The following is an 11639-nucleotide window of genomic DNA, read 5'->3' as shown; positions in this document are numbered from 1 at the left end:
AATTCTCAACAGAATGAGCCTCTAATTCAGTTTTAAACTGAATGCTCTTATGTAGCCATTAGTTTTAAGGCTAATTATGACCATTATTTGCAATGGTTAACAATGCAGATGTGTAAAACCAAAGCTTTAAAATGGAGCTGGATTATCTGTCATAATTGTTTCAGGGATGAGAAGGAACAAATCCGTCTTGAAAATGTCAAACTGCCTGAATAAATAACTGCAATGCATTAAAAAGAGAAAGCCTTTAAAAATACATTTTTTTTTTACTTCTGTGCAAGCTACAAAAAAACCAAAACAACTCTGGGAAATCAAAAACAGCTGGAAAAAAGTTATTAAAGAAATATCTAAAGTTACTCTTAAGTATAAAACACATTCAAGTGAATGTTTACTATATTTTCTTGAGTAACTAAGTGTAACCATGACTTGGTTCTAGAAAGCAAGGAAGATCAGTGGTAGAAGTGGGCCCTTTTGTTCAACTTGAGGAAAGCAAATGCAGTTAATTACTGCATAACTGGCTCCTGAGGTTAGATTCCTATATAAAAAGTAATTGTAAACTGACTTCTTATCACAAAAAAAATCTTTCCATAGAATTTGAATTTTCCCCTGAACAGAAGAATGCAGTAGCTCCAGATGATACAGTACGCAAAAAAGGAACAAAGTATTGATGATTTTGTCTCTGTAGGACTTGAGAGGGTATTTTAGGGTCTCTCACAGGAAACAATGGTCCAAAAGTCCTAGTAAACAATAATGCCTGAAGCAGAGGAGCAGAAAACCAGAGTATTAGGGAAGGGTTTTATATTGTACATAGGTAATGGTAGCCTATCAATTTTCTTCTGTTGTAGAACTTGAACCATCCTGACAATGATTTAGGTATCTTCTTTGGGTGAGAAGATGCAAATCTTATTTGTGATTACAGTACAAGAAGTTTATATTCACTATTTTTCTCAGAACCAAATTAAGAATACAGTTATTTGTCCCATATCTCTCCTGTACAATTAATAGTGCTCTTTACATTTGAGCTATTTTCCCCTTTTAACCTTTAGGGGAAAAAATCATCTTGAAGTGATTATAACAGTCTACCTACAAACTAATACTATCATCCAATTGCCCTAACAAACTTTGGAAAATCTTAGTTCCAACAGATTCCTCAACTCATTACCAGTAACACACTGACACAAGATGAAGCTGCAACTCACGACAGAGAATTCAAAGGGAAAGGGTCCTTTAGGACTTCTGAAATACTCACCCACTGAAAAGAGCCTGTGAGACCAATACATTTGTGTACAATTATCTTTTATTGCTACTGGGCTCTGTTGATGCTGAGTAACAGAACTGTTTATTTTGTGTGATAGAACTATGGACAAACATGGGTCTATATATGCATATATAGAGTTTCACTTATACAGAGTTCTCAGGTGCATTAACACACACTTTACACCCACACAACAGGAATCCTAAACAGGTCTTAACTGATGACTCAAAATTTGATCTCAAATTCATTTAAGGAACTAGGACAGAGTTCCAAACTACAGCATGGGCACTCCTTTTCCTGGTTAGATGTAAAGTAGCAGCTAGAACTCCACAATCTACAATTTTAAATTTCTTTTAAAACCTGTTACATCTTATCTAGTTCTAATTTTATAAACAGAAGAGTTATCACTATTTTGGTTAGTGTGTTTTGTGCTTCTTCATCACAGCTCTTTTAAAATCAAATAGTTAAAATCAAATAAATGTTTTTCTCAACAGTGCAGTATTTATGCTACTCACAGCCAAAATAAAGAAGGCAATGCAAACATAACCCAAAGATGCTGTTCAAATGAATTAGCTTGCTTGTAATAGAGTACTATTCTTCTGAACAGCAAAATCCTACCAATATATCAGCAGTGACTGGCAATGAGATTAAAACAAAAGACCACAAACTTCACTGGTGACATATTCTTTTCATTTGTTTTTATGCTTTCCTACAGGTTGGGCCGATCATGTACCTGAATTTATCACATTAACACCTGTAAGCACTGATAACTGGTATGTGAAATGTTTAGCTGTTATTTTTTTAGGTTTTACACCAGTTTAATGGCACAATTACTGCTATGAACCATACTGAAGATGACTGAGCCTTTAATTCCTAGTACCTGTTAAAAATAAAAAGCCAACAGCACTGTTACTGCATGTAAATGAACTCCAAAATTAGCACAGGTGTCTGAAAGTTACTTTCATACTACAGTTTGTAACATGGTTTGCATGGACACACCTTCACAGTCCCTGCAGGAAAACAACTCCAAGAATTTGCTCTTAGATTCCAAAGTTTATTGTAGACATGGCCAATGTGTTTAGCACTTTATGCTTACAACACACACATAAACACGAATTACCTTTTTCAATTGAGTTTCCATCTTCAAACATTCTTCCTTTTTCTGTTCTAATGCAATTTCTAGTGTCTTCAGTCTTGAATCTTTCTTCAGTCCTGACGAAGCTAATGATGAAGCATGTTCCTTCAGATCCAGCAGTGATGTCTAAATTAAAAGATGTGAAATAACTATCAAGTAAGTGCAACAGCTAGTTTCTTTTCCGTCTTTATTTTTTTTCTACCCCTTCACACTATGTTCAGGATCCAATTTTGATCAATATTTTTTCAGCATGTTCATGTCAGTGACTTAAGACAGCTTCATTTAATTCAGGTTTTCGGGATCAAAATACAACATTGTCTAAATTAATCGTAAAATAATTTTTAAAGATGGATGATTCTGTAAACTGGAACTTGTGCTCCAGTGACAGTCATGTTTAAGAAAAAATTGTTTTCAATAAAAATTGTATTTAAAATTGTATGTGGTTAGCGGATTTAGCCACTGAAAGGGTTCAAAGATTTTCTGTATACACCTTCCATGGAGTGAACTCATTCATGCTACCTAACTCCAGAAGACATCTCAACTCCTTGCCTTCCAAGCCATTTTTGGGTCAGGTTTCTTCCTGTCAAATGCTGATTTCTATGTAGACAAAAATCTTAGTACTTCCTGGGTATGTAGTTTTTGTATTGTTTTACTTTGATTGAGTTTTGAAAAAAGATTGTAAGTACACAAGAGAGGAACAGAGAGCACTTATATTTCTCTCATACAATTAAGTTCATTTGTCTGGCCAACTTACTCATTACCAACAATCAACTTAATTAATCAAGAAAAGACTTGAGAGTCAAAAGAACTATCTGTTTTGTGGAACAACACTTTAGGAATAAACATTATCCTCATGCTTTAGGCACCCATAGCTTTGATCAGCCTCTGTCCTTTCCTCCCTACATTTAGACAGGAACAAGCCTGTTCTCTGCCTTCAGTTGTCCATAAGCACAGCTCTGGTCAATGCTGTCACCGACCGTCAGTCATCCACTACTAACATGATTAACTGCTGCAAATAAGGGCATGGCTGCTATCCCTGAAAAGGTGGTTCTGAAATATCAATGCTTTGCAAATTCTCAAATAGCGTGTTTTACCAGATAAGCTTTGTTGAAGGACAACTGCTATAAAGCAACAGTTTTCTTAATCTCAAATATAGCACAAGCATATACAACAAACAATTCTGTCACAACAGATCTGTGCTGCTGGTCAACCTCTTTCTCTGTGAGATCTCCTTGTAAAATGCTGACTTTCTCTTTCAGGTCCTTAATGTCTTTCTTGTAGTTGTCGATCTCTTCCTGTTTTTCTCGTTCATCTCTGTCACGCTGCTCCTTTAAGCGCTCAATGGTCTTTTCCTGACAAAAGAAAGCACTCTGTGAAGAAAATCCCTCTTAGTCAGTTCAACTCCTGAGACTTCTTACCCACTTTAAACGAGGAGGAGGAGTGTAGGATATTGCCCTTTTCCTTATGGTTTTAAAGATCCTCAAGAAGGAAGAACCTTCAGAAATATATGGATTTACTGTTACGAAATACCAGGTTTTCTGGATCTCTGAAAGTTCCCAGTGCTGCTACAACGCAACGCAATTTATCTCGTTCTGATAATCAAAATTAACCCAAACCAGGGTACATTACATATCACTTTCTGACTTACTTAAATCTTATTTTTCCACAATGTACAGTTAAGCCTGTGGTCCTTCAGAGAGGAAAGGGTGCAGCGCATATGTGACACCAGGATTGATACACAGTAAGAAAAGACAACAAAACGACTTTTCAGTACACCAGATATCAGTGGAGCTTCGGTTATCCCGGAAGCTGAAAGGATGCAAGTGAATTCCGCAGCTTTACCATAGTTCATAGAATCTGACAGACTAAAGGAGCTGTAGCCCTGGTTCTCTGGGTACCGCGGAAAAAAAATAAAAATAAAGTAAGTCTAAAAGTTGTCCCAGGGAAACAGAATGGATGAGTCTGTTCTCTCAGCCTGCTATCTCCCGAGAATCGCGCCAGCATACAGAAAGCCTTAGTTGTCAGGAGAATCCCTTCGGATCCACGCTGGGAACGCCGCCGCTCCCGCCGCACTCGCGCGTCCTGCAGCGCCCTCTGGCGAGGGACGCGGCCCGGCCCCGCGGGATGCGGCCGCCGCCCTGCCCGGGATGCGCCGTCCAGGGAACGCGCGGGACAGCGACTTCAGAGAGCTTACCAGCGAAAGGAACTCCCCAGGGAAGGGGATCACGCCTTCCACACTCACTTTTTCTGCGAGCGCTTCTTCCAGCGTGGTCAAGGCAGTGTCAGTGTTTGTGGTGTCGGCCTGCAAGGATTTCACTCGGTCCTTCAAGCTGCTCATCTGCTTCTCCTTGTCTCTCAGCTGCTCTTGAAGATTTTCAATCTTAAAAGGAAAGGGGTAAATTTTAAGGCAACAGGAAGCAAAACCATCCAAAATCATCCTATGAGTATATTAAATCGTTAAAATTATTCTTAAAGCAAAGGAAGTGGGCAAAGGTTTAATTCTTATAACTCTACATCAAAATATCAAGTGATGTTAGCAAAACCATAGAATAATAACAAGGAATCAGTAACGTTTCCAACAATGAGGAAGGAATTCAGAGCAAGAAACACTAAACAGTCTTTACAAGAAGAACATAAAGAAAGGGTATTATTCCTAATTTCCAAGGATGTTGGACACTGTGTGACTGAAGGATGATGAAAGCATTAACAATAAGAAAGGAAAAAAGCTGAGAAAAACATATGTAAACTAAAAAAGGCTCCTGATTACTAAGAAGTTTTGAAGAAGTATCGTTTCAAATATTTTCTTTGGTACTATCATATTTTTGCTGTACTGGCAATGTTTCTTGTTCATCTTACATGGTGGCCTGCTATGTGATGGATGATCACAAAGTGCCACTCCTTAGGTAGAAAACATATCAGCCTTGTTTTCTGTGGGTGTAGAATTTGATCTATTTATGAGTTCTGAATATATCTTTCAATACACTGAGAAGACCTAATGAGTCCTGAATATATCTTCTGATACACTGAGAAGACCTAATGCTAAACCCTTTTTATGCATATATACACATTAACATCATGATAACCTGTCAAAACCCAAAATTTATCAACATATGAGTAAACTGTATACAGATTTCTCAGTTGCTTCTTTTTTTTGTGTTGTTCTGGCAAGTTTTTCTTGCATCAGAAAATGTGCATCATAAACTGGTGAATGACGTGGCACGTAAGGTACCCATCTCCAAAATACTTGTAGGAAGATATTCTTTCAAAGACATTTGTAAGAAATAATGCAGCCAGACAGCCTCAAAGGCTATCTAGTCCAGTATTCACAATGCTGAATTAAAGCATTAACTAATCTTTTTGTTTCACCTTTTAAACAGCAGTTAGCAGCAGCTTGGTTACTGGAAATATAGCAACTATACCCAGGTTTTACTCTTCAGTGTTGGAAAAACTGAGTTGCTGTGATTCCAGAGAAAATGGCTGTGTAGACACATCCACTTCTACTTTGCTATGTCTATTAAAATTACATCTGGAACACAGTAGAATACAGGGATTGGAACAAGATGATTTTTAACATCCTTTCCAACCCAAATGATCCTATGATTTTATGACAGTTTTAGAAACTGGTCTAGATCTGTAATGATAACCATAAAAGATTTTGCAAGAGACTGAACATCTAGTCACAAATAATGGCAGATATGTTAACAAGTGGAAGCTAGAAAGAAGGATGACCTAATTCAGGGAAACATTTGCAAATGTTCCTTTATAACCCATGAGCATGGAAGAGTCTTTTGGTCTAAGACTCTTTATACCATATTTTTCATTTCTTTTAAGCAAGCACAGTAAATTTGGGATTCAGCTTTGTACACAATTTATATATTACTGCTAGCAGAAGAACTATCTAAGTTTTTTGTCGTTGTTTAAGGAATGGACTGAAATTTGGTTCGGTTTATGTTTGTTATTAGTTTCTATTAGGAAAGAAAAAAAGTATTAGGCCTCCAAGTTATGCTCAAAACTAAATTTGGGCACAACACAAATGATATGACAAAACAAAATTAAAGAGCACCAGGAAACCATAACCGGAGACGTATCATGTGAGTCAGAAATAACTGTAAGAATTGAAAATTCCTTCTTTATACACTCATATCTATTTTTTAATGCCTTATGTAGTCCATGGAGCCTCAGAAAGAACCCTACTATTGTGAGTGAAAACTGACTGGTGCCCACACGTAGGGCTGCTGAGGAGGCAACGTCCCCAGGAGTAGCCCAGTGGTTGCTTCTGACCTTAGGAGCTGCCAGTGTCATAAGCTGTCTAGACAGGCTGGTGTTTAGACAGTCAACCATGAAAATATACTACAAAGGAGGCTGAGTTATTCTTAGACTCCTGTTTACTTCTGAAGGAGAAACACTCTCGCCAAAGGCTCTGGCTGGCTGAGGAGGGGATAGTGCAGAGTGACTTTCTGCTGCGAGCAAACCACACACAAGAGGCAGCTAAATAATTCAGCTTCAGCATATATTTAGATGATTACCAAGGCAGCACAAGCATTTGCACAGTGTGCATTTTCATGTTTCAATAACACTGTTTGCTATGACCAGAGTAAGAAGATAGCTTCATGACAATACTCATCTCCCCTTTACAACTGCACCCTCTGCTATTAAAAAACCCCTAAAACAAGAATGTAACGTGTATAAAGTGTGAACCTGTCTATTCTTTCAGTCTATATGCATATTTTTCAGTCTGGAGTAATAAATGGTGGGTTTTGTTATCATCCAGAGAACAGCAGTATGCAGAAATATTCCAAGTCATATTAACATCTAGGCACTACTTAAAAACCCTTCTGCACCTGCAGCTGTGCCTTTTGCAGGGGCAGATAACTGAGAGTCCCCAGTGAAGGACATGACCCTTAAACTACAGAAAATGAACTGGCACAATGGGTCAAAATCGATGAAAATAAAACAGGTAAGCAAAATTAGATTTTTCTTTTCTCCCCAACAAAAGATGAAATAAACCTCGGTGGAATCTCTTAAGTCTTGTGGAAAACATAAAGGGACAAGGATTGAATGAACACTCGTCAGTCTTGAAATACTCAGAAGATGATAAATCTCTGAAATGCTGTAAACTAAAGTATATATATATATATATATATAACTGTACCATCTTTCTAAAAAGGAAAAATAAAGAAGATATTATTTTTAACTATCTTTAATCTTGCCATATATACTTGTTTTGCAGGGTAAAGACAGCCATCTATGGATAAGTTAGCAACACTATCTTTACTGTAAAGGTACACATACCTACACTGGAATCATCTGGTCTGCACACCAACTTTCTCATCAATAATGATTTACTGAAATATTTTTTCCAACATTGCCAGTTGTCAAGCACTATCATGTTTCAACCTGGATGATTTATTCTTAGTTGTGTGGAACTAATTATTTTGCCTTCCAGCCCCGGAGCACAGGAGCAGAGGCAAGAGAAGTTTCCTCTGGTATTCTGTTCCAAAGGCAAGAAAGCATTCTACCTCTCACAAATACTGATCTCACTGAAAACCACAAGCAAATACAAATTAAAAATAGCCCAGGGATTTAATGAGACACATCTAGTTAAATATCCATCAAGGTCACCAGATTCCCAAATTCCTCTAGTTAGAGGTTACTAGCAAATCCTTTGTATCATGCTTCAATCAAGAAATTCTTCTGCAGACCCAGTGCCCACCCCAGGGCATGTGGAAATGGAACACTTGGAAAACAATTTCTATTGTATCTGTGACTTCTGAATAAATTAAGTGGGTTTGTGAAACGGTTGTTAAATTTCTTCCACACCCCACCACCCCATGGTATTGGAAAAGAACCTTTTTCATCCTTCCAAATATTTATTTTTAATCAAACACCAACCAACACTTTACAATGATAACGTTTGCATTCCCTGGGTTGTAACAGAAATACCTGCATTCTGTCTTTCAATTTGCTTCTTGCTACTCTGTTTGACTTGTAAAAGGAATGAAGTGGTAAAGGCCTTTAACTTAGTTCATTCTGTGACAATAGAAGTGAAACAACCCTCTTAGAAATACGAAGATCCAGTAATTTGGACCAATATTTAAATAATGCAAAATGTCTTTCTTGAAATTCAAAATATTTTACAATTTGAGAAGGTTCATTGCATATTATACTGTTTGTGTGTACCTCCAATATGTAGTAACTAGCTATGCTACTTGACTGCAGACAAATCTTTCACTGTTCTTTGTTCTATAAACAGGTGGAAATGCTTTTGCTTATACTCTGCACTTGAAAGAGATTGTTTTGATCAGTAACTTATCTTCATCATAATATACACCAAGTATAGAGAAGACAATTTAACACTTGAGAGTATTCTTTCACTGTATTACAAGAGCAGATATGCAAAAGAGTATCTCAGGGTTCTGTTAAGTCTCCCCTGCTTTTTCAACCCTGGCTTTCCTCTGGTGAAAGCAGCACTGCAAAAAGGATCTCAATAATCAGGTGGGTTGAGAGTGTTTCTGTTCCATTCCTGTGGCATACGAACCATAACTTCACATAAATTGTGACCTTTCTTCCTTGGTTTTGGGAATGCACTATTGGTCACACCAGCTCCAGGGTCAATGACCACGAAGAGATGATGGATTCTCACCAATCACAGGAGAAGGGATTCTGTCCACATCAGAAATATTAACAAGAGGACAAAAAGAGCATTTTTGGAAAGGAGAGTGGGTGAGTAAACAGGTACATGATGACAAAACAGCCACAATTCTGTCTAGCTGGAGACATGCTACTCTCTTCAATGTAAGAATACTGATATCACGATAAAAATTTTGAGAGCCTAGACATACCTGAATTGCTGGAATCCCACAGTATTTGAGAAGCTGGGAAAGGTGGGCTTGCATCAAAATCAAGATAACCTATCGGACATGTTCACATTAAAACAAACATGCTCACACGAAAAAAATTAATAAAAAAATTGTTGCTTCAGGGAAAGGAGTAAGATGTTACTGAGAGACCACCTCAAATACTGAGAGACCATTCAAGAAAGCTGTAGTACTGGATTTATAATTATTACTGTAATTCTGAAAATCATTTTTGGAGACCATAATGAAAGCCTACAAGCAGATATTACTGGCCAGTTTTCTAACATTAAGCTCCAGTTTTATCAATGTCACACTGAAAACCTCACTATCATAATTGTCTTTCTATAGCAAATCCTGCAAAAGTACCACTGGAACAGTCCTGAACAAATTGCAAAAATCCATAATTTAATTTAGCATTAACAAATTCTCTGTGAGTGTGAAGTAAGGTCTGTCACATGAGTGAACATCATTCCTCTTACTGTATTGAACTATTAGACTGAAAGGAATGTTCTTGCGATTAATTTTAAAGGTTAAATTCCCAAGACTAACAACAATGTGAAGCTTTAGGCATACCATGTCTTCTTGCAAGGGTGAGATTTGTAAGTTGTTTTAAAGTTCAGGACAGATCAAAACAATTTCTCTTTGTTCACTAAGATTTTGGCAAATGCAAGCCAGAGTTTCTTCCAAAGTTCAGCTGCACTCAGTACACTCTTTTCACTTTATGATCTGACCAATTGATATAAACATGGTCACACTGTTGTCAAGTTTTATACAGAGATTCTTATTTTTGAATTATCATACTAAAAGAACAATTTAAGTAGTTTGCATATCTACTAAATGTGTAAAGTTCATTAAGCATAAGTAAACTAAAATCACTATGAAATGCAAGATACCAGTAGTGGTCTCATTCCCCCTCTCTCTCTCTTCTTAACTTCGAATTCTGTAGTCCCAGTTAACACTTCACTGCAGAGGTGGTGAACTGTTCAGTTAAGTGGCAAACATTTTTTTACATTAATTCTGCTACCCGGGGAAGACTGGGTAAATTTTTATTTTGCTTCCCAACAAAGTTTACTTTTTTTTTTTTGCTGCTTCAATGCTTCAATCCGGAACATTACTGTCTTTGTAACATCACACTGGAATATCATTATGCACTTTGGAAATGTCCTGAACCTAATATAGTGGGATTCTGTAACACCTTGAGCTGGTACAGAGGACCTTACACCAGGAGGTTTCTTCAGTGGCCGTGGGCTAACAAAGGAACACACAGTTGCCTTAAGAAAAGGAACCTGGCTAGAAGGGGTGGGGACAGCAGGAAGAAGGACAGGACAGAAAGAGAATTTGAAATGGGAAAACTCCAGCCTACTGAGGCATCTTAATCATACTTCTGTACCACTACACGAGTCCAGTTAAAACCTGAAACAGCTCCCATTAAAAAAATTTGTTGCTTTTTCAGAAGATAAAATCTTTTTGTCATTTTCAGTCTCCCGGTCTCCAAAAAGTCCTTTGAAATCGGCATGAAGATCTACACTGTTCAGCTTTACAAATAAAGCATTGTGTTGCTATGCAGCTTAGAAAGCACAAAGAATTTATCTTTGTGATTTCCACTGAAAATAAAACCTTAAATTATCTAATAAATGTACAGCTCACAAACAGGCACGTTGTTACTGCTTCAAAAGGAAGCAACTTGTATGCAGAGAAAAAAAGCTTAAAGAAGTACCTACGAATTGCAGGACACCTCATGAAACTAAAGCTTTATTCCTGACCTAACTTTGCAATCAAGTTGACTTGAGAAAAGAATGGTGTGCAGAAAAAAGTGCTGAGACAACAAAAATTGACTCAACTTGTACAAACAGTTAATTATTTTGTACCTCTGGTGAAGGAACAACAAAAATCTGACACTGTTACAAAAGAATATTCTCTTTCTATTGCCTTTCAAATAATGTTGCTTTGCAAGTAGATCTATACCAGCCAGAAAAACAGTTCATCTATGTTTACATAATCTCTAAGGACATTTATTTCTATCCCTTTGTTTCCTTTTGTCCTCCTTTCTTTTGCATACCTAATCATCCTCTGGTAGCACCAGTTTGTTGAGAGATCACTGCAAAGCAGAACTTAACAAGAACAGTCACCATAAAGTGAATTGTAATTCTAGTATCTTCTAAATAATAAAGATTTTTTTCTGTACTGTTGTATTCCCTATAACAAACTGTATTTAAACCAGATGTTTCAAGGCATATTCTCAGAATATTACTATCATGTTTGCAATCTTTTTGCCCTGCTAGTAAATAGTATGAATTTCCTTTGAACCTAATGCAATCCTGTCACTAAATTTTGCTTTTTCTGAAAACTGACACTGAGAGACGTTTTCCTGACAAGCTTCTGAAGATACTTCAAC

General features: G+C 37.1%; 1 protein-coding gene across 14 annotated transcripts in view; it reads right to left on the bottom strand.

Moving 5' to 3' along the window:
• Nucleotides 1-11639, bottom strand: part of ERC1 (ELKS/RAB6-interacting/CAST family member 1) — a 289654-nt gene that overhangs the window by 176278 nt on the left and 101737 nt on the right. For all 14 annotated transcript variants that reach the window (XM_017804631.1, XM_017804640.1, XM_017804634.1 and 11 more), the window contains 3 exons: nucleotides 4630-4767; nucleotides 3599-3739; nucleotides 2373-2513 (listed from right to left, as the gene is read on the bottom strand). In XM_017804631.1, the coding sequence (XP_017660120.1) occupies nucleotides 2373-2513; nucleotides 3599-3739; nucleotides 4630-4767 (420 nt within the window). The remainder of the gene's footprint in view (nucleotides 1-2372; nucleotides 2514-3598; nucleotides 3740-4629; nucleotides 4768-11639) is intronic.

The sequence above is a fragment of the Lepidothrix coronata genome, unplaced genomic scaffold (genome assembly GCF_001604755.1).
Source record: "Lepidothrix coronata isolate B3197 unplaced genomic scaffold, Lepidothrix_coronata-1.0 Scaffold10, whole genome shotgun sequence".
Taxonomy (NCBI): Eukaryota; Metazoa; Chordata; class Aves; order Passeriformes; family Pipridae; genus Lepidothrix; species Lepidothrix coronata.
Note: the sequence above shows the minus strand (reverse complement) of the source record. Positions and strands in the feature narration are given on the sequence as shown.